The 19,154-nt window shown below is 40.4% G+C and overlaps 1 protein-coding gene across 28 annotated transcripts in view; it reads right to left on the bottom strand.

The window, feature by feature from the left end:
• The window catches only part of LOC121326822 (kinesin-like protein KIF1A), a 160,454-nt gene that overhangs the window by 119,845 nt on the left and 21,455 nt on the right, over window positions 1-19,154 (bottom strand). For all 28 annotated transcript variants that reach the window (XM_041270347.1, XM_041270351.1, XM_041270353.1 and 25 more), the window contains exons 3-12: window positions 11,161-11,234; window positions 6,960-7,139; window positions 4,849-4,917; window positions 4,105-4,283; window positions 3,726-3,837; window positions 3,160-3,237; window positions 2,996-3,058; window positions 1,526-1,543; window positions 1,180-1,258; window positions 562-640 (exon numbers count right to left, since the gene is read on the bottom strand). In XM_041270347.1, coding sequence (XP_041126281.1) covers window positions 562-640; window positions 1,180-1,258; window positions 1,526-1,543; window positions 2,996-3,058; window positions 3,160-3,237; window positions 3,726-3,837; window positions 4,105-4,283; window positions 4,849-4,917; window positions 6,960-7,139; window positions 11,161-11,234 — 931 coding nt within the window. The remainder of the gene's footprint in view (window positions 1-561; window positions 641-1,179; window positions 1,259-1,525; window positions 1,544-2,995; window positions 3,059-3,159; window positions 3,238-3,725; window positions 3,838-4,104; window positions 4,284-4,848; window positions 4,918-6,959; window positions 7,140-11,160; window positions 11,235-19,154) is intronic.

Raw genomic sequence — 19,154 nt, 5'->3', positions numbered from 1 at the left:
AGCTCAGGGGATTTAACCAAAACAACTTAAAGATGATTTACTAGGAAACTAACTCGGTCTGAAAGATGGCTACATGCCAGATGCAAGTGATTCAAAATAATCAATATTCTTATTTCAAGTCACTTGAAGCCCATTGAACATCCAGGTTTCATGCAGGTTACCCTTCATGTATCATGCAGTTTATATGTAGGGTTTTGGAGTAAAGAATCTCAACAAGGCAATAAAGACAATAATCTGCCTCTGTCTCTGAGATGAGGCCAATCCACAGTAAATATACAATAAAATAACAGAAAGTACTGTATACATTTCATTGTTTCTGTGGGAGTCTTTCAACTCTGATAGGTTTGCTGTATGTATGTGTGAGGGTTGACCAGCGTCTCTCTGTTCTGATTGGTTTGCTGTATGTATGTGTGAGGGTTGACCAGCGTCTCTCTGTTCTGATTGGTTTGCTGTATGTATGTGTGAGGGTTACCAGCGTCTCTTTGCTCTGATTGGTTTGTTGTATGTATGTGTGAGGGTCGACCAGAGGCTGGTGCCCTGGCGCTGTACTGGACTCCCTACCTGAGAGTACTGAGAGTCTCATCGTAGTTGATATCAGCAGGGCTGAGCGCAGCCACCATAGCAGTACGAGAGTTTCCACCTGACAGTGGAAGGCAAAAATAAAGTTAAAAGGCAAGTTAAAGCAATTTTAAATGTCTTTTTATATTCCCATAACCTTTTTTATGAGTGATTTTGAGTTCTGTCCAACATGGAGATTTGATTATTATTCTTATTTGTTCTAGTACCTGGCTCTGAGCTTGCTTGGAGATGCATCCAGATTGCTTATACTTTCGAGAATAAATCTTGTGAGTCTTTGATCTTTTAACTGCTGGCCTCTACTGTTCAATAATACAGTGAACATAGTTGAAAGTTCATAGTCTCACATGATTGGTCTGAATGTTACAAAATAATTTTTGATTTAATCCACCACTTTGGCCTATATTTTTAGTAGGGAATTCATCTTCTGTGTTTAATCTTTTGGGTTTGTGTTGCTAGTTTTGTAAAATGAACTGGTTTTTTTTGTAATTTCACAAACAAAATGTATAGTAATTGCACTTTGGAGTAGACCTTGACAAATATATCCCATAGGACGCAATGGCAATTTTGTTTGCAAGGAGATTAAAAAAAAAGATTTCTTACCCAGGTTTTCCCTCAGTAGCCAAGTCAATACCGAGTCTCTGTAGGGGACGAAGTTTTCTGCCTTTTTCTTTTTCTTGTTCTGTTAAATAAACATGTATTTAGATATTCATTTTAAACATGATAAGTTTATTAAAAACTCTGCACTTAAAAGTCCCATAGGAAGATTACATAGTTTTAAGAACTTTTTGTTAAAACAAATAGCAAGCAATTCTAAGAGTTTTCAAGACCTTTCGAGATCCATTTCTCATTAGTATTGTCTAAAATTCACAGAAACAAGCAGAGCATGGACAAGACTTCTCTGATGGATTGTATTAACAATAGAAATGGTATTTGAATTGTGCAGTACCTTATTTGATCCTGAGTCCTACAAAAAAGAAGAAAACAGGAAACAATATTTTAAGATATTAATTTGTAGCAAACATGAGGATGGATATGCTCTAAACACACATACAAATACAATCATTTCTCTAACAATCTCTTTAAAAATAACTTAATGCATAAACTACACACAAAACATTGTGTATGCTATTGTTTTTAAATAAATCATAAACCATGCATGGAATGGGCAACCTAGTTATGTTGCGGATGCAGAATCAGTTGATCCTACTTCACAAAGTCGAGGTCAATAAGTTACTACAGTAGAAATCCAACGAGCACAGATGGAATGAATTGCTTCTCTCATTTGTAAATGTTCTCAGTTTTAAGTTGCAGATCACACTATTCTAAATGTGTGCACTGAACTTATATCAGTTATTGCAATTACACTGTAAAGCTGTTTCTAAAGGGGAGATCTTCATTGCTTCCACAACATTAAACCAGAGGTCTTAATTGAAGCATGAAATGCAGTTAGTTTGCCTGCACATCTGATAAGAGTTCGAAGCTCATAACAGAGCAATTTCCAACAAGACATTTCCAACTGCTGTACTACTCTTATATAAGCAAAGCAATGTGATCTGCTGCAGCCCTTCCTTTTCTAACGTATGTAAAACATCTCCTCCACCTTCTGACAGGAGCAGTAGGAAGCTAGCATTACCCTACCTGTGTTTGAAAAGGAAACATATCTTCTGGTTAACAGAAATGAGATAACTATACACAAATCATCACAGTTCCCTACTCTATATCCAAACTGAAGCGGACTCACTTTATTTATTTATTTTATTTAAGAACTGTATTCACTGGAAAAGCCATCTGATCTGCAAATAGTTAGTTTACAAAGGTGTCCCGTAAGTATATATATATATATATATCAATATATATATATATATATATATATATATATATATATATATATATATATATATATATATATATATACACACACACACAACACACACACACACACACATACAGTGCTTCCCCTTTATAACGCTGTAGCCGGGAGCCATAGTTAAAAGACTGTACTATTTATGTTTCACCTTATAATGAGACTACTAGTGTTAGTGTAATGGCATTATGGGGCAATTGGAGCCATGACCGTACTGCCTTATAATCTGTACCGCAGTATAAAGTGCTGCCTTATAAAAGGGCAGTACTATAATATACTACAGTTCATATGTCTACAGCGCCTTTCACCCCACGGATCCCAAAGAGCATCACGAAAAAAAGAATATTAAAACAAAATGTAATAAAATTGAAATAAAACATGAGACAACAAATTTGGTTTTGATTGTAAAATTCGAAAAACTAACATAAAAAGCCAGATGGTAAAAATAGAACAATTAAAATTATTTAATACAAAACATTAATACAACTGGAATTCATTACAAAATTTTAAAAATAAGCTATATCTTCAATATAAAACCTTTATAAAACTCACTTCCGCCAAGGCTGAGATAACCTTCCCCAGAGTTGTCAGAGATTTGTTGATATTTGCACCTTCCTGTTTGGGTCAGAGACGGGAGAAGTTACAAGAATGCACACATTTGTAAGAGACTGTATACTCCGAAAGACTCCACAATGCAAAGGTGATTTCACACATACCTTTAACCTGGTCCCTTTGGCCCCTGTGGAATCTGCCCTTTCGCTGCCCGCCAGATCAACCAAGCTGATTTTGCTCACCTAACAATAAACAAAGAAATGTTACAGCCCTTTAACAATGAGAATTAATTTCTCCCGTTCAGTGCAGTGTTTAGTCCTACATTTCCATTTTTTGGCAAGCTAACAAATTGGAGGTTTCTTTCTCTACTGTTATGGTCCCTTATAAAAGTTTCTTATAGTAAAAGCACAGCAAAGTGTTCTAAAGCATTGTGAACGCATGGTAAGGCATGAACTGTAAAGCACAGAGAGGTATAGCGTATGATAGACAATGGTAAACCATGGTAAACTCAAGTAAATGTGTTGTATAACAATGAGAAAAGCATGGAAAAACTGCAAAATTACCATTTAAATTCACTGTATTAACTTTTATAATGGGTATAATGTCCAAGTGCTGTGGACACGTACAATAAAAACTTTCATGGAAGGCATAACTTCCATCTGTTATACACCTTAAGGAAAACAACCTGCACTCTGGGATTTTTTTTTCCAGTATCATAGATCAGCCGTACCTTCTCAGAGGTGTTGTCAGATTCCGCATCCTGTGTTTTCTGTGTGAAAATTATGTTGAAAACAGCATGGGAGCGACTGCTTGTCTCGTTCATGTTGGTGGCTGCCACGGTCCTGGGAAAAGAGAATCCAATTTTAGAAAAGTGTATCATAATGAGAAGCCAAACAAGAGGTTGATTAATGAAATCCATATAGATCAGCGGTGTCCAATCACGGTCCTGGAGGGCAATTCCACTGCAGGTTTAACAGGGAAAATGAGATAATTAACTACTTCAGGGTCTAGATGGAGGTTTAATTGGTTCAATTAAACAATTTATAACCGGGTTGGAACAAAGACCATGGTGTAGATAGTCAAGAATTTAGTAAAAGCTCCCTCATTACCTGGCCTTGTTTCCAGAGTCCATGAGGTCCTGGATGTCGTTGTAGGAGGTCACAGCCAGTTTGGACAGGTCCTCCACGTAGGGGCCCATGAGGGGGTGCTCTCGCACTCGCAGGTTGCCCTTGTTCTTGGGATTCAGCAGGTCACGTACTCGCTCACAGTAGATCTCCATGTAGCTCACCTGGGAGTCGACACAGATACTCATCATAGCTGCACACTCACACAGAGCTCATCCCACCTAGATACACATTACAGTACAACTCAGTTTCAGGGTTCTACAGAGAGTTCGGGTCTGGTTGAATTCAGTAGTGGAGCTTTTTTAATTGCGGTTAAGGCCAGTCGAATTAGACATTGGAACCCCGTGCATACTTATAGGGTGTACCCAGCAAATCCACATATATCCCCTGCAGTCACTGTGTGCACAATTGTACCATGCTAAGTTTTCTATCTGTGTATCTATTTTATAATGCATATATGTTTTTTTTTTTTTTTTTTTTACGTTATGGCAGGGCAACTTCTTGAACTCCACAGAGTTCACACAAACCTTTCTTTTTTTAATTTAAATAAAAACGGGGATATTATCATGGCAGCCCTCCTCCTCTTCCCTCCCGTTGAAGAACTTGAGTTGTCTCAAAGTTGTGTTTGGTAATGAATGCTATAAACAGGTTATAAACAGGAAATATTACATTAATGTAACTCATTGATGGCTCCTCATTGTGAATTAAAACAAATGGCATTCAACTCACCTCCACAGAATAGGACAAGCTATTGTCAATATTGCTATCATTGATTCTGGAGAATAGGTCTTCACACATCTAGGAAAAAGACAATATATTGTGTTAGTTGTTGTTGGTATTTTTGAGTTTCCAGAGTAGAGAGGCCAAGCTCAGGTTCTGCAACTCCCATGTCACTCTGGGTGTATTAATATGTTTTCATTAGCAGCAATGTGCTGACGAACTGACCAGAGTTTCTCAATTGAGTCTTCTGTGCTTTTGGTGGGGTAAAATGGATGAACAGTTTTATTTTGTAGTTTGCAAAAAATATAAAAACAATAATAATCTAGACTGAGATGTCGAGTGCCATTTTGTCAATTGGACAGTAGATGGCGACGTCTTAAGAACATAAGAACATAAGAAAGTTTACAAACGAGAGGAGGCCATTCGGCCCATCTTGCTCGTTTGGTTGTTAGTAGCTTATTGATCCCCAAATCTCATCAAGCAGCTTCTTGAAGGATCCCAGGGAGTCAGCTTCAACAACATTACTGGGGAGTTGATTCCAGACCCTCACAATTCTCTGTGTAAAAAAGTGCCTCCTATTTTCTGTTCTGAATGCCCCTTTGTCTAATCTCCATTTGTGACCCCTGGTCCTTGTTTCTTTTTTCAGGCTGAAAAAGTCCCTTGGGTCGATACTGTCAATACCTTTTAGAATTTTGAATGCTTGAATTAGGTCACCACGTAGTCTTCTTTGTTCAAGACTGAACAGATTCAATTATTTTAGCCTGTCTGCATATGACATGCCTTTTAAGCCCGGAATAATTCTGGTCGCTCTTCTTTGCACTCTTTCTACAGCAGCAATATCTTTTTTATAGCAAGGTGACTTCTAAATAATGTACTTCTCTGACAAACAATGATGCCTTTTATAAAGATATTATCCGGGCTCTCCAAGGCACTGCAAGACTGGCACTTGCCACACACAGAAAGTCCTGTCTTTTACAGCACTCTACTGATTCTACTGATGACATCAGGGATGTTTCCTGTCTCTCCATCTTCAATTCTTGCAGTGACCAGCCCAGAACTTCAAGCGTCACCTCTGTTGTATTTCATATTACCACAGTGTGTCAGCCTGCTCAACAAGCGTCAGTATAAAAATCAGATCACCAGTCATCAGTGTGATCTGCTGTACAAGACCATTCTGACAGCCCTTCTTAGTTCTTAATACTGACCACAAAGCTTCCCGGTCTCTTAACCAAGTACTATACTAAGTCAACTACAGCACATGGTGCTAGTAACACAATTCCACTAAATCTTACCTTATATATATTGCTATACTTTTGTTGGCCTATATGAAACCTATATGAAAAATGCACATATTATGGTAAAGGTGAATTCAATTTTTTAATGGTAATTTATTTGAAGCTGTGTTAGAGAAGAATATTTATTGACTCCTTGCAGGTACTTCAATCCTGTACTTCTGGTCAACTTCCTAAAGTTACCATTGAAAACAGTGATATGAAAAGCAGTGATTGGTACTCACATGTAAGCTCTTTTAAAGATAATATATGGCAAACATTTTTTTAAGTTTCTTTTTTCTGGAGAAATATAGATTTTTTAAAAATGCACTCAGGAAGAGTCTAACCAAACAATACATTCAGAGTTTCCAACTCAGGACTCAAGCTTGCAGAATCAACTTACGTGTGTCAGCTGCATTCCTGCAACAGGAAGTACAACATGGAAACCAGTACAAATGCAACAAAAAAACCCACTAAAAATCAAATGCACATTTAAGCCAATGTGTGCCTCTTTCTTATAGGAGAATGTAAGATCTATGAAGCGGCAGTAATACATATTAGATAAGATTTACTAGAATTATTTGGAGACATGAGCTTTAACTCTATACATGCACAAGGCCAAACTAATACCATGTAGGCATCTCTTTCACTGTCTTTATTCTAGACACTGTACTGTACTCACATTGCCCTTCAGCTCAAACCCTGCCCTCCTATCAGTCCTCTGCTACAATTCCCAATGCCACCCTGCCTCCGAGACCACAGCTTTACCACTGTCCTTCCTTTGTGCTGTCCAACTACCCAGTACAAATCCTAGACCTCCCTTCCAACCCCAGATCTCCAAAGCAGTACCAATGGAATGATGCCCAGTTGGTCCTTTTCCTGTCTGCCCATCATGGTGTAGGATTTGCCAGCTCCAGTCTGTCCGTAGGCGAAGATGCAGACATTGTATCCCTCAAAGGCGTGCTGCAACATCTCCTCCCCAATGTCTCTGTAAACCTGCTGCTGCGATGCATAGTTTATATCTGCCGGCTGTAAAACACACAATAGAGCAAGTTATCACTCATCACCCCCTGAACCACAGTTACACAGATCTTAAAACATTACCCAATAATGGGCATTATTTTCAAAGCGTCCCCTTAATTCTTTAATTAAATCAATTTTTTAAAGGAGAAGAAAATCATGTTAATGTGTCAAAATGAGATATAAAACACATTGAGATTTCTTTATAAAACTTGAAATATGTAACTTAGTTTTGTAAAAAAAAAAAAAAAAAAAAAAAAAGTGTTTTACCTTATAAAAAAAAAAAATAGGAGTTAATAAAAGACTGGAGTAACACTTTGAAAAAAATTAACCATTGTGTTTTACTTGTACTTCTTTGTGTACAATAACATTTGGAAACAATATATAGCCATATTTACTTTGAACTAACACAAGATGGCAGCAAAAAATTGGAAACAGCATGTGATGAAACTGGGGTATAGAGGAGATTTCCTTAGAAAATAACCAGTTCTGGTTTTTTTGTTGTGTGTGGGAAACAGCAACAAGAAATAAAGCTTAGAAAAGTCAAGTTTGCAATTAAATCAGTTAATATCAGCAACTTTTTTGTGATGAGGAAGTAGGAAGGAAGTAACCTCATGAGCTTAGCTGCTGCAGTACCCTTCACCTTTTATCACTGTATTTTATTTTCTCCTCTGCTTCTTTTTAATTCGTGATACATAAAACAGTAGTCCCATTTTCAACCCTCACATCCAATACAGAGGTACCGCGTGGGTCCCAAACAAAAATGACTGGGTAAAATGAAGAGAAAATGTCATACCCAGTCATTCTGCTTCGATAGTAAGTGGGTCATATTTGGATTGCCCAGCACTTGCGGGACAGGTTGCTCAAAATTGTGTGCATATTTTTAATACCTGTCATACAGTAAGAGAAATAAGTCACCAAAGTACGGTAACCTTCTTTTTCTCCCATTTTTTTGCAGATTTTTGCAGACACCAGACATCCCTGCATATGTATATTATCATTTATATTAAAAATTTATTGATATTTTAAAATGAACTAGTCGCACGAATCGCTCACAAAAAAAAAAAAAATTGAAGACCCCAGGAAGTTTTATCCATGCATATTTCTCTCCAGGAGGTTTTTTTTTCTTTTCAACTTGTATTCTCCCTCAAAACAGGTATACATAAAAGAAGTAAAAATTAAATAACATTTTATTTTATATTATTAATTTTAAATAACTATAAAATTTTACTTTGGTCATGCGTGCTTAGCGCAGTGTCGATCTGAAACAAAAACACACTGAAAATGTGAAAAAATGCCAGGTTACCAAAAGTGCCCAGCCATTTAAAGTGGAAAAACAATTGGGGCAACCTTGGCCAGCACTAAGGAAATAGGCAGAACTGTAAAGGCAGTGGGGGTCAAGGTTGCCTGAATTATTTAGAACATAAGAACACAAGAAAGTTTACAAATGAGAGGAGGCCTATCTTGCTCGTTTGGTTGTTAGTAGCTTATTGATCCCAAAATCTCATCATGCAGCTTCTTGAAGGATCCCAGGGTGTCTGTTTCATCAACATTACTGGGGAGTTGGTTCCAGACCCTCACAATTATCTGTGTAAAAAAGGGCCTTCTATTTTCTGTTCTGAATGCCCCTTGTCTATTCTCCATTTGTGACCCCTGGCCCTTGTTTCTTTTTTCAGATCGAAAAAAGTCCCTTGGGTCGACATTGTCAATACCTTTTAGAATTCTGAATGCTTGAATCAGGTCACTGCGTAGTCTTCTTTGTTCAAGACTGAATAGATGAAATTATTTTTGTCTGTCTATATATGACATGCCTTTTAAACCCAGAATAATTCTGGTCACTCTTCTTTGCACTCTTTCTAGAGCAGCAATATCCTTTTTGTAGCGAGGTGATCAGAACTGAACACAGTATTCAAGAAGAGGTCTTACTAATGCATTGTACAGTTTTAACATTACGTCCCTTGATTTAATTTCAACACTTTTCACAATGTATCCGAGCATCTTGTTGGCCTTTTTTATAGCTTCCCCACATTGTCTAGATGAAGACATTTCTGAGTCAACAAAAACTCCTAGGTCTTTTTCATAGGTTCCTTCTTCAATTTCAGTATCTCCCATATGACATTTATAATGCACATTTGTATTGCCTGCGTGCAGTACCTTACACTTTTCTCTATTAAATGTCATTTGCCATGTGTCTGCCCAGTTCTGAATCTTGTCTAGATCATTTTGAATGACATTTGCTGCTGCAACAGTGTATGCCACTCCTCCTATTGTTGTGTCGTCTGCAAATTTAACAAGTTTGCTTACTATACCAGGATCTAAATCATTAATGTAGCTTAGGAATAGCACAGGACCTAATTCTGATCCCTGTGGTACTCCACTGGTTACTTCACTCCATTTTGAGGTTTCTCCTATCAGTACTTTCTGTTTTCTACATATTAACCACTCCCTAATCCATGTATTTCCTTGAATCCCTACTGCATTCAGTTTGAGAATTAATCTTTTATGCGGGACTTTGTCAAAAGCTTTCTGGAGAGCTAAATAAACAATGCCGTAAGCATACTGTGTATATTATCTGTTAAATGTTGCGTGTTGTGTGTTAAATGTTGGTGTACAGTCATTGGTACACAGGATATAAACGGGTCTGTGTAACACGAGTGTTTAAAATGTATATTTGTATTTAGGCACGAGGATTTCACAGCACTTCACGTGCAAGTAAAAAGTAATAATATGTGAGCACGGGGAATTGCACTTTCTTAATTCAAGTGCAATTGTACCGAGACTCCAACTGAATGATTGATTAGCAATCGAGTCTTGGTACAGCTGCATAAAAACAGCATGTTTTCACCCACTAGGGGATGGGTGTTCGGTGAGTAGGGAACGGGAGAGAGAGGAGGAGGAGCTTATTATCAATTGCTACTGCATGCTGGTGGGACCAGCACGATGCTTGTTAGTCTGTCTATCAGCTCACCATGTTTGTCTAGTATTGTCCGTTTTGTGTGTCTATTTATTTTGGCGTAAAGTGCTGTGTCCTGTTTTCTGTTTGTTTAAACCTTTTATTTTGCAATAAACCGGTGCAAGCAAGCGCCATCATCGTTTCACATCACCTGTCTTTGTGTTCATTCCTTTCTGGTTCTGACGTCACCCATTCGGCCGTCTTTGTGACACGTGGTGTCCTGTGTGGGATAACAGCGCCTCAAAGCGTCAGACCAGGAGAGGTGTTTTTGTGGGGGAAAAAAAAAGGATGCCTGCCACGCTTCACCTAAGGATGCCTGCCATGCTTCACCCAAGGATGCCTCCGCATCGCCTGGGGTTTCCAGTCGCTCAGCATCGCCTGGGGACCACCCCCCAAGCAGCCTTTCCGTTGCCAGGACTACCCTGGCAGGAGTATGCCACCCCGCTGTCAGCATTGCTGCTGACAGCCTTACGACCTGTGGGCCCCTTGAAGCCTCCGGTCCTGGCCCAGGACTTTGTGCTGGACTTTTGGGCTTTTAAGGGGGAAGGTGGCCATTGAGGCCATGTGTGCTTTGCACAGGTGGGGGGTATATGTGACAAAGTGCCCGCCCCTGTGTATATTATCTGTTATATGTTGCGTGTGGTGTGTTAAATGTTGGTGTATAGTCATTGGTACACGGGATATAAACTGGTCTATGTAACACAAGTGTTTAAAATGTATATTTGTATTTAGGCACGAGGATTGCCAGTAATTTCAAACCTGGCGAGATGGTATAACCAGACAAACTCTGTCAATGACAGGCCATGAACTGGGAGATGAAGAGTCACAACACCTGCCCAAGATCGACAAATCATATTGCAACATCTTTGTGATGCCAACTGTTAATCAGCACAATAAAAAGTCACTGCACCTGCTCTAAAATCACATCTAGTGAATGCTATCCAAATATAAGTGATAAGTTTCTTTTGAAGCTCAGTATATATAAATAATGATGTTGAATCAAAATGGCTTTCTAGTACACATAAAAGGCAATGTTCACAGTAGTAAATAAGCAGTATTAAATGAAAGGTTACTCACAGAGGTGTGAGACCAGTAGGAATAATCAAAGTTGAAGCTCTTGTTCTCTTTAGGCTGTTTGGGGTTGAGAATGGCTGGAAGAAAAACAAAGACAGGACTGGGTTAAAAATCTATCAAGAAACATTCAAATACAATGCAAACACTAAGGGCCCTGACCACTTTAGCTAATCAAGAGATATATTTAAAGCTTTACACAGAGAGGTTAACAGTAAAATGGAGGTTTTCAATATCCTATTCCAATGGATTAATGTCAGTGTTATTTTAATAGTAAACCATTATGCACAACAATACATTTAAGAAAATAAGCACCTAAACTTTAATGACACAAACAGGAAATTATAATTTAAGCTAATTTACATACAGGTTATTGTTCAGTATGATGTTTGGCACAATTGCTGGCTGGGTCTCATAAACCACTAACCAGCCTTTACATTACTATAGAGTTTTCAAACATTCAAAGTTGCATAAGGTATATATTATATATGCAGCATAATTCTCTTCTTTTTAAGTACCATTTCCAGCAAATTAGCTCCCGTCAGCTTTTTTGAAGTCATTTCAAGGAGGCAGTGTGGTCCAGTGGTTAAAGTCTAGGGTTTGTAAGCAGAAGGTCACCAGTTCAAATCTCACCTGTGCTACTGACTGATTCACTGTGTGACCCTGAGTAAGTCACTTAACTTCCATGTGCTCCATCCTGCGGCTGAGATGTTAAATCAATGTCTTATTGTAAGTGACTCTGCATATAATGCCTACCTCTGTAAAGTGCTTTGTGATGGTGGGCCACTTTGAAAGGTGTTATACAAATTTGTTATTATATTATTAAAGTTGTTAACACAATGACATGCTTTAAATCTGCAACTCAAAGTTAATCTGTAAATTGTGTTATTGCCTCAAGTAAGCTAAATTCTCCCTTCCAAAGACATGCATTACAAGAAAATAAAGTTTCCTTTCAATTCGAAGATGACCACCAACATACTTGTGGGATATGCCTGCCATAGGTAGGTATTCACTTTGCATTTTATATCAGAGCTGCCGATAGGCTCCTCGGTGGAGTGACGTCCTCAGTCCCACATACTGAGGTATTAAACAGTTAACCCGCAGAGACCATTTTCTCTTTTGACATCGCACCATAAGGTAAAGTAAGCTTCTGTATTTCTACTGAGTGTGTTTTTAAAAGAGTTTTTTCCGAGTCAACTGCAGTTCCCTTGCATTCATGCTGAAAGCTGGCTTGCAGCTTTCGTGGAATCTGCGTCTCTCTTAGCTTTTTTCTTCTCCTTTCCTCACAGGCTGCCTCACTTGTGTTACTGCAGGCTGTCTGTATATGCTCTCTGTTGCTTGTGAAGCACTGTCTGTGCAGTACTGATTAAGAAGTGCATGTGTGTGTCTTTTCAGCCTACAATCTTATGGAGAACACCGTTCCTCCGCCGGGGCTAGGTTTTGTTGTATCCCTGCCGATGAGTGATTTCGCCGGCTGGCGTTTGTGTTGTTTTGGTGAAATAAAAATAAAAATAAATATTATTGTGGAACTGTTGTTGTTGCGTGTCCACCTGTGTGCTGACCCTGTCGCACAACCTCGCTTTACCTTTGTTTGTGCTCTAAATTTTGGCTGTGTGCTTTTAAAAAAAAACAACAAAAAAACCCAACAGCCAGTCAGCTGTGTAATTCCTCCACTGGGGCTGTGTTCTACGTGCCCCACTGTTGAATAGACCTAGCCGGCTGCCTCAGCCCATTCACCCCGGGGTGTTGGGCCCTCAAAAAAAAAAAAAGAGTGTGTTCTCCCCCGTTTGTTTTTTCACTCTTCCTTCAGCATGTGTGTCTCCCAGGTGTATACTGCGTGCTGACCAGGTGTGTGACTACACGCGGTTAGGGTAGGCACAGCTACCTTAGCTTCAGTAACTTGGTGCACACTCTTCCCTTGGTAGTTTGGTGCCTCGGTGCACAAGGTGAGCACAGTATTTGGGGCACTCAGTGAACTCGATACTCAGTGTGCAAGGTACTCGGTACACTCGGTGCACACGGTGCTCAGTACACACAGTATCTAGTACCTCGGTGCGCATGGCGCCCTTGGTACTCGGTGCACTCGATGCACGTGATACTCGATGCACTCTGTAAGCTCGGTGCTCGTAGCGCCCGCAGTGCTCGGTGTGCATAGCGCCCGCAGTGCTAGGTGAACACTCCTGCTTTGTTCCCCGTGTACGGATAGCCTAGTGCAAGCGATGTCCTCGGTGCTTCAGTACCTCAGTGCAGGTGGTGCTTAAGCGCTCTCATGCCTTGCACTCTGTACAGGCGCATTGTGCGGTGCCTAAGTATTAAACACCCGGCGGTACTGAAAAGTAACGGCAAGCATGTCATAGTTCTATGCTTGCACATCCTGCAGGGCAAACATGCCCCAGGAGGATGTGTGCGCAGTGCTTTGGTGTCATGCATGCCTCTTTTCAGCCCTGGGTGCTCCCCTGTGGACAAGCCATCAGAGGCCCTGGGGGCCCCCGGTACCCTGCTCCCCCAATTGTCCCGGAGCCACTCGCAGGATATTGCCTGCGCATAGGCTCGGTTGTCAACCTCTCGTTGCCGCTCCCCATCCCCACAAGTGAAGCGGGTTAAGCACTTGAGGCAGGTGAGGGACATAATGGACCGCAAGGCACAAATGGCCCAGGTCCTGCAGTTATTGATGCAGCAGCAAGCACCTGCTGCTCCGGCTGCAGCTTCAGCCCTGCCATTGACTGCCCCAGTACCAGCTCAAACCCGCAGTGCAGGGTCACAGAGACCTGAACCGGGCTTATACAGCGGTAACACAGGTGATCTGCCTTGTGAACATGGCGGGTATCCTGACTGCTTATATGGATGGCATACTACTGGAAGCCTTGCTCCCTGAACCATTGGTTTCCGAGTTACGCCTCCTTTCAGACACACTGCTCCAGATCTCCAGCCTTCAAGAGCAAGCCCTAGGCTAGAGCCTGACAAGCCTGGTGGTGGCTCGTAGACAGCTGTGGCTGTCATAGGCGAAGGTCCCCATTGCGGATAAGGCGGCACTGTTAGATGTGCCAATATCCCCGAGGCATACCTTTGAGCCAGCAGTGGAGGATATTCTACCACTGCGGACTTATGGGTCACGTACTTCCACATTCCCATTCTTCCCGCGCACAGGAAGTACCTCAGCTTTGCCTTTCTGGGGAGCATTTACAAGTTTTCCGTGCTGTTGTTTGGCCTCTCCTTAGCGCCTCATATATTTTCAAAGTGTGTGGATGCTATCCTGGCTCCCTTGCACTTGAACTACCTTGACAATTGTTTGGTTGATTTGTTCCCAGTCACGAGAGAGAGCAGTGGCCCACACAGCGATTGTGACAGCATCTGGTGAGGCTGGGTCTCACCATCAACGATGCAAAGAGTCGGCTTACACCGGTACAGTACACAATGTACTTGGAGCTCTAGCTGGACACCAGTGCAATGCACGTATACCTGTCGGACGCTCAAGTGGTGGAGCGCATTTGGGAATGATTCGGGAAGGTGCAGGTTGATCTCTTTGTCTCAGTGGAGATGACACACTGCCACCTGTGGTACTCCCTCCACCGTTTAGGCAGTTCATTCAGCATTGACGCCCTAGCCCACGAGTGGCCCAAGGCGCTCCTTTACGCGTTCCCGCCAATATCGCTACTTCTGGCCTTCCTAGAGAAAGTCTGGTTGGAGAAGGCGACAGTTCTCCTAGTGGCCCCCTGGTGGCCCAGGAGAATCTGTTTTTTGATCCTGTGGCAGCTCCTATAAGGTCAGCGTGGGGAGATCCCGCTTCACATGGTGACTGTCACACTGGATTGTCTCGACTGCATATGACAATGCCGGCTTGAACCCCCCTTGGCGGGTAGCAGAGGGTTGGCTACATCTTGGGCCCTCTTTAGAGGGGTCTCGCTGTCCAAAATTTGTACTGCAGCTAGTTGGGCTATGCTGCATACTTTCTCCAGGTTCTACCGCCTTAACCCTTTGCAGTCCATTTATTCAGCGCTTGTCAGGTGCGTCAGGTCCAATTTATTTTCACACGCGTTGTTTGTTTTACACAAGCTGTTTAAAATATATTTTTTCAGAGTAAAACAGGTTTAAAAGGCATTGTATGGCAAAACTACATTATTACTGCACCTCCAGCCAAGCCCCATACCTTGTTCGCTGTATTTTTCACATACCTCTTTATAGACATGCATATTGAGAAATCCTCTCCTTATCACTCATTTTATCACCAAACTCCTCAATAATGTGATCCAAGACATTATTTTATTATTATAACATCTCAAAAAGCTCTGCAAATGTCTATGATATTCTTTGAGTGCTGGATGCAGAAGCAGCTATTTCCTTTGTTTATGTCCATGTTATCTCTGTGGAGCATGGGGCTATCAGATATGCCCCTTTTTTTGGCTTCATTCGGCTCCTATCAGTCTCACTCGGCCATTGAAAGGTTTTCTCTATTTTTTCCAGAGAAAAAAGGTCTAGAGACCTGTTCTTTACTTCTTTTTGATGATGTCGGACAGGGTCCGGCATTGAACTGGAAAAGGAAAATTGAAAAAAAAGGACCTGGTCCGACATAGGACCGCAAATGGTTAATGTGGGAGATCCTTCCCTGCCTTCATTAGGCATGCGGGTCCTTGAGGTTGCAAGCTCACATCACTAACACATGCGTTATGCGGTTCTGATGCGTCCTTCATATGCTGCTGTTACTTCTGCCTCGTGACTGCTCTGATATACATTCCCATAAGTATGATGGTGCTCGTCTTCAAATTGAAAGGGAACGTTAGGTTACTTACCATAACCCTGGTTCGCTGAAAGAGAAGACGACCACCAACCAGCGAGGTCGCATCGGTCGCCCTCACAGGTTCGATGCAAAAGAGAAAATGGTCTCCGCGGGTTGACTGTTTAATCCCTCAGTAGGCGGAACCAAGGATGTCACCTCACAGAGGGGCCTATCAGCAGCTCTGATATGAAATGCTAAGTGAATACCAACCTGTGGCAGGCATATCCCACAAGTATGTTGGTGGTGGTTTTCTCTTTAAGGGAATGAGGGTTACGGTAAGTAACTTAACATTTTCAATGTGTCCGTATGCATTGTAATTAAAAAATAAAATAGGGAAATGTTTTATGTGGGCAGCAAAGGACTTTGGTGTCCAACTCAGAACTTGGCAGAGTCAGCCAGTCATGTTATTTATCTAGCTGTCTTTTGGGTTTTGAAAGAAACAATGGCCCAGGGGTTTGGCTGTGAAATTCATTACAAAGTTGAGCCTTTCAGAGCCTTGTCAGACTCACCCTCTTCTAGTCCCCACCACAAACCCCAGGGAAACCAGCTTATAGAGTCACACTTGTAGGGAGTATCTTTCAAGCCAGTCTCTCCACAATAAGCGACACACAGAACAACACAATATATTAGTGCTAAAACCGAAGGCCACTCTGCCCTGTTTTGTTTCTGGAGTTCTGCTTTCTTCATGCCCTTCCTCTATAGAATCTATGAGTTTCACTTGCTTAGAACCAAACATTTAACCACAATTAGATCTGATCAGTAGAAATGGCTTGAAATATGCAAAGTTGCTACATTTTTCATAGAATATAAAAAAAAAAAAATCAATGTTCATCAGTTTGTTTCGTTTTGAGCAGAATATTTACGGCAAATGTGTTTCTCTCCCACCAAAACTCAACCCTCTGGATTATATTGCCATTATCTTGATATTGGCACGCAAACACAAACATACACACACACACACACACAAGCACGCACGCATGCATGTAAATCTCCTGCAATGAGATCCTTCTGTCTGTGTGAAATGGCTTTTGTTACCCTTTCGGGCTTAAATAAATGATGAGCACTTCCTGCAAGAATCTATGGTCACCTAGCAGCAGAGGTCTGAAATCAAGACCAGGTGCCCTTGAGAACTGGGGTATAAAAGACACAGAGATAACAGAGGTAAGGTCGCAAAAGCCAAAGGTGGCATCAGCAAAGTCAACCTGTGTATGTGCCAAACAAATTGGTGAAATGTTACCCAGGAACCCAAAAAAATAATAATAATTTGTTACACGGTGTAATTGTCTCCTTTCCGCTCTGAATGTTTCACTGTCACTGTCATTCACCCTATTCTGACAGATCTCATTGACTGAAGCAGTTCTACAATGCCCTCACTCGTTTAAATGACTGTCAATCATCAAATCCCGCACCGACTATACACTTTCATTTGCCAACTACAGCACCTGTCATTCAAAGTGCCTACTTTGAGATTAGTGGGTTACAGTGTAGGTAAGCTGTTGCTATAGGTATTTGATGACAGTTACTAGTTTGATTTGAAAATGGGGTGTAAGAGGAAAACACTTAATGAATATTGTGCACAATACCCTGACCGAAGCAGGATGAAGTGGGCCTGTCTGCCTTGCCTCCAGTGACTCTGAGTCCAGCTGTACTAAAGCAGGGGGGAGCTCAGACTCCGAATAATAATTGCCAGTTAGTTCTGTTCAACTATCTAATGTTTTGTTCTGTGCATATTATATTATTTTTACTTGTAAATTTCTGCTATAAAAGTCTGTGTAATACACTTTTATATGCTATGTTTTCTACAGTTTATTTGAGACATTTTTTTTATTTGTGTAAGATCTTTATCGATACAAGGTAGCTCCACTGTGATCAAATGTTATTTCAATTAGAACGTTGGTAACCATGGTTTTGTTGCATGTTGAATGTGATAAAGGGGTTTCGCTAAATGAGACGTTTCTCAATGATATAAAGTCTTTAATTCTCTGCTTAAATTAAAAATAAAGATTGAAAAAACCCCATCAAATTCTTTCTTAAATAAACATTGATATTAGTCGTCGATTTGGCAAAAAATTAAACTCAAATAATAGCAAACCTAGTTATGAATAAGGCTGGATTTTATCATGGTTATCACAGATTTCATAATTTCCACGAAATGCACCCATTGCTGTGTAATATGTAGTTTAAACCGTGAGAATTTCAATTTCTGAAAGAATAGTATAAACATACTTTTTTTATCGCTTAAAATTTTTAAATTTGCAGGGTGCACTTTTAGTAGTGAATTGTTTATTTTTAGGCACACTTGTATTATTTATTTAATTGTATATTATTGCACTTTAAAATATCTGCACATGTTTATTTCACAATTGATTTGGTTATACGTTTCATTTTGAATTATTTGTGGTGTTTTTTATGTATAATTTGTGTGTTTTGGCTTACCAGACGAGAGTGAGAAAAAGTAAGGAAAAGAGAGGAAAGTGAGACAGAGAGAAAATTATAAAAAGGAGAGCGCAGGAAAGGGAAATGCAACCACAGAGAGCAGATGAGACTTTGCAGTGAGCGTGAGTGGATTAAGCCAAAGAAATCAAGCATACCGCCACAGCCGCAGAGAGAGTGTCCCAGGATGACTGCTGACTGCTAGCAGGGGAAGCGACTGCGATTCGATTCCCTGCCAAAAGCTAAGTACATTGTTATTTAAATTTTTAGAGTTTGAACTACCAGAGGGGGAGGGACATATGCCAGTGTGGTGATGCTGTTGGATCCAGCTGTGAGGTTTGATTTGTTACAAGAAGCAAGGACCTCTCTGGATATCCTAATTTTCTAAGTTTGTTTTATGCTGGTATCCCTGTTTTTTGTATTTTCATTTCTCTTCTATGACCTCAAGGTATCACTGGTGAGGTCACCTATCATATATGTATGCTTATAAAATAGCATGGATAAATTATGTACTGTGATTGGCTGAACAAGATCACATGACCGTTATGTAATAATTGTCTTACCACATGGCTATGACATCATAGACCAACTTACTTACCTGATCTATTAATATTACTACACCTTAATAGTAACAATGATCAAAACAGTGTTTCTGTAGGTAAAAATGTCAACGTACAACTGAAACAGCATTTAAATCACTAAACAATCTGTTTTTTCATCTCTGTTACTAAGAATTACACAAAAATTGGCAAATATATTGTGGTATTTATTTAGTCAGAGAACAGAACAAAGA

This window comes from Polyodon spathula, chromosome 14 (genome assembly GCF_017654505.1).
Source record: "Polyodon spathula isolate WHYD16114869_AA chromosome 14, ASM1765450v1, whole genome shotgun sequence".
Lineage (NCBI taxonomy): Eukaryota > Metazoa > Chordata > Actinopteri > Acipenseriformes > Polyodontidae > Polyodon > Polyodon spathula.
Note: the sequence above shows the minus strand (reverse complement) of the source record. Positions and strands in the feature narration are given on the sequence as shown.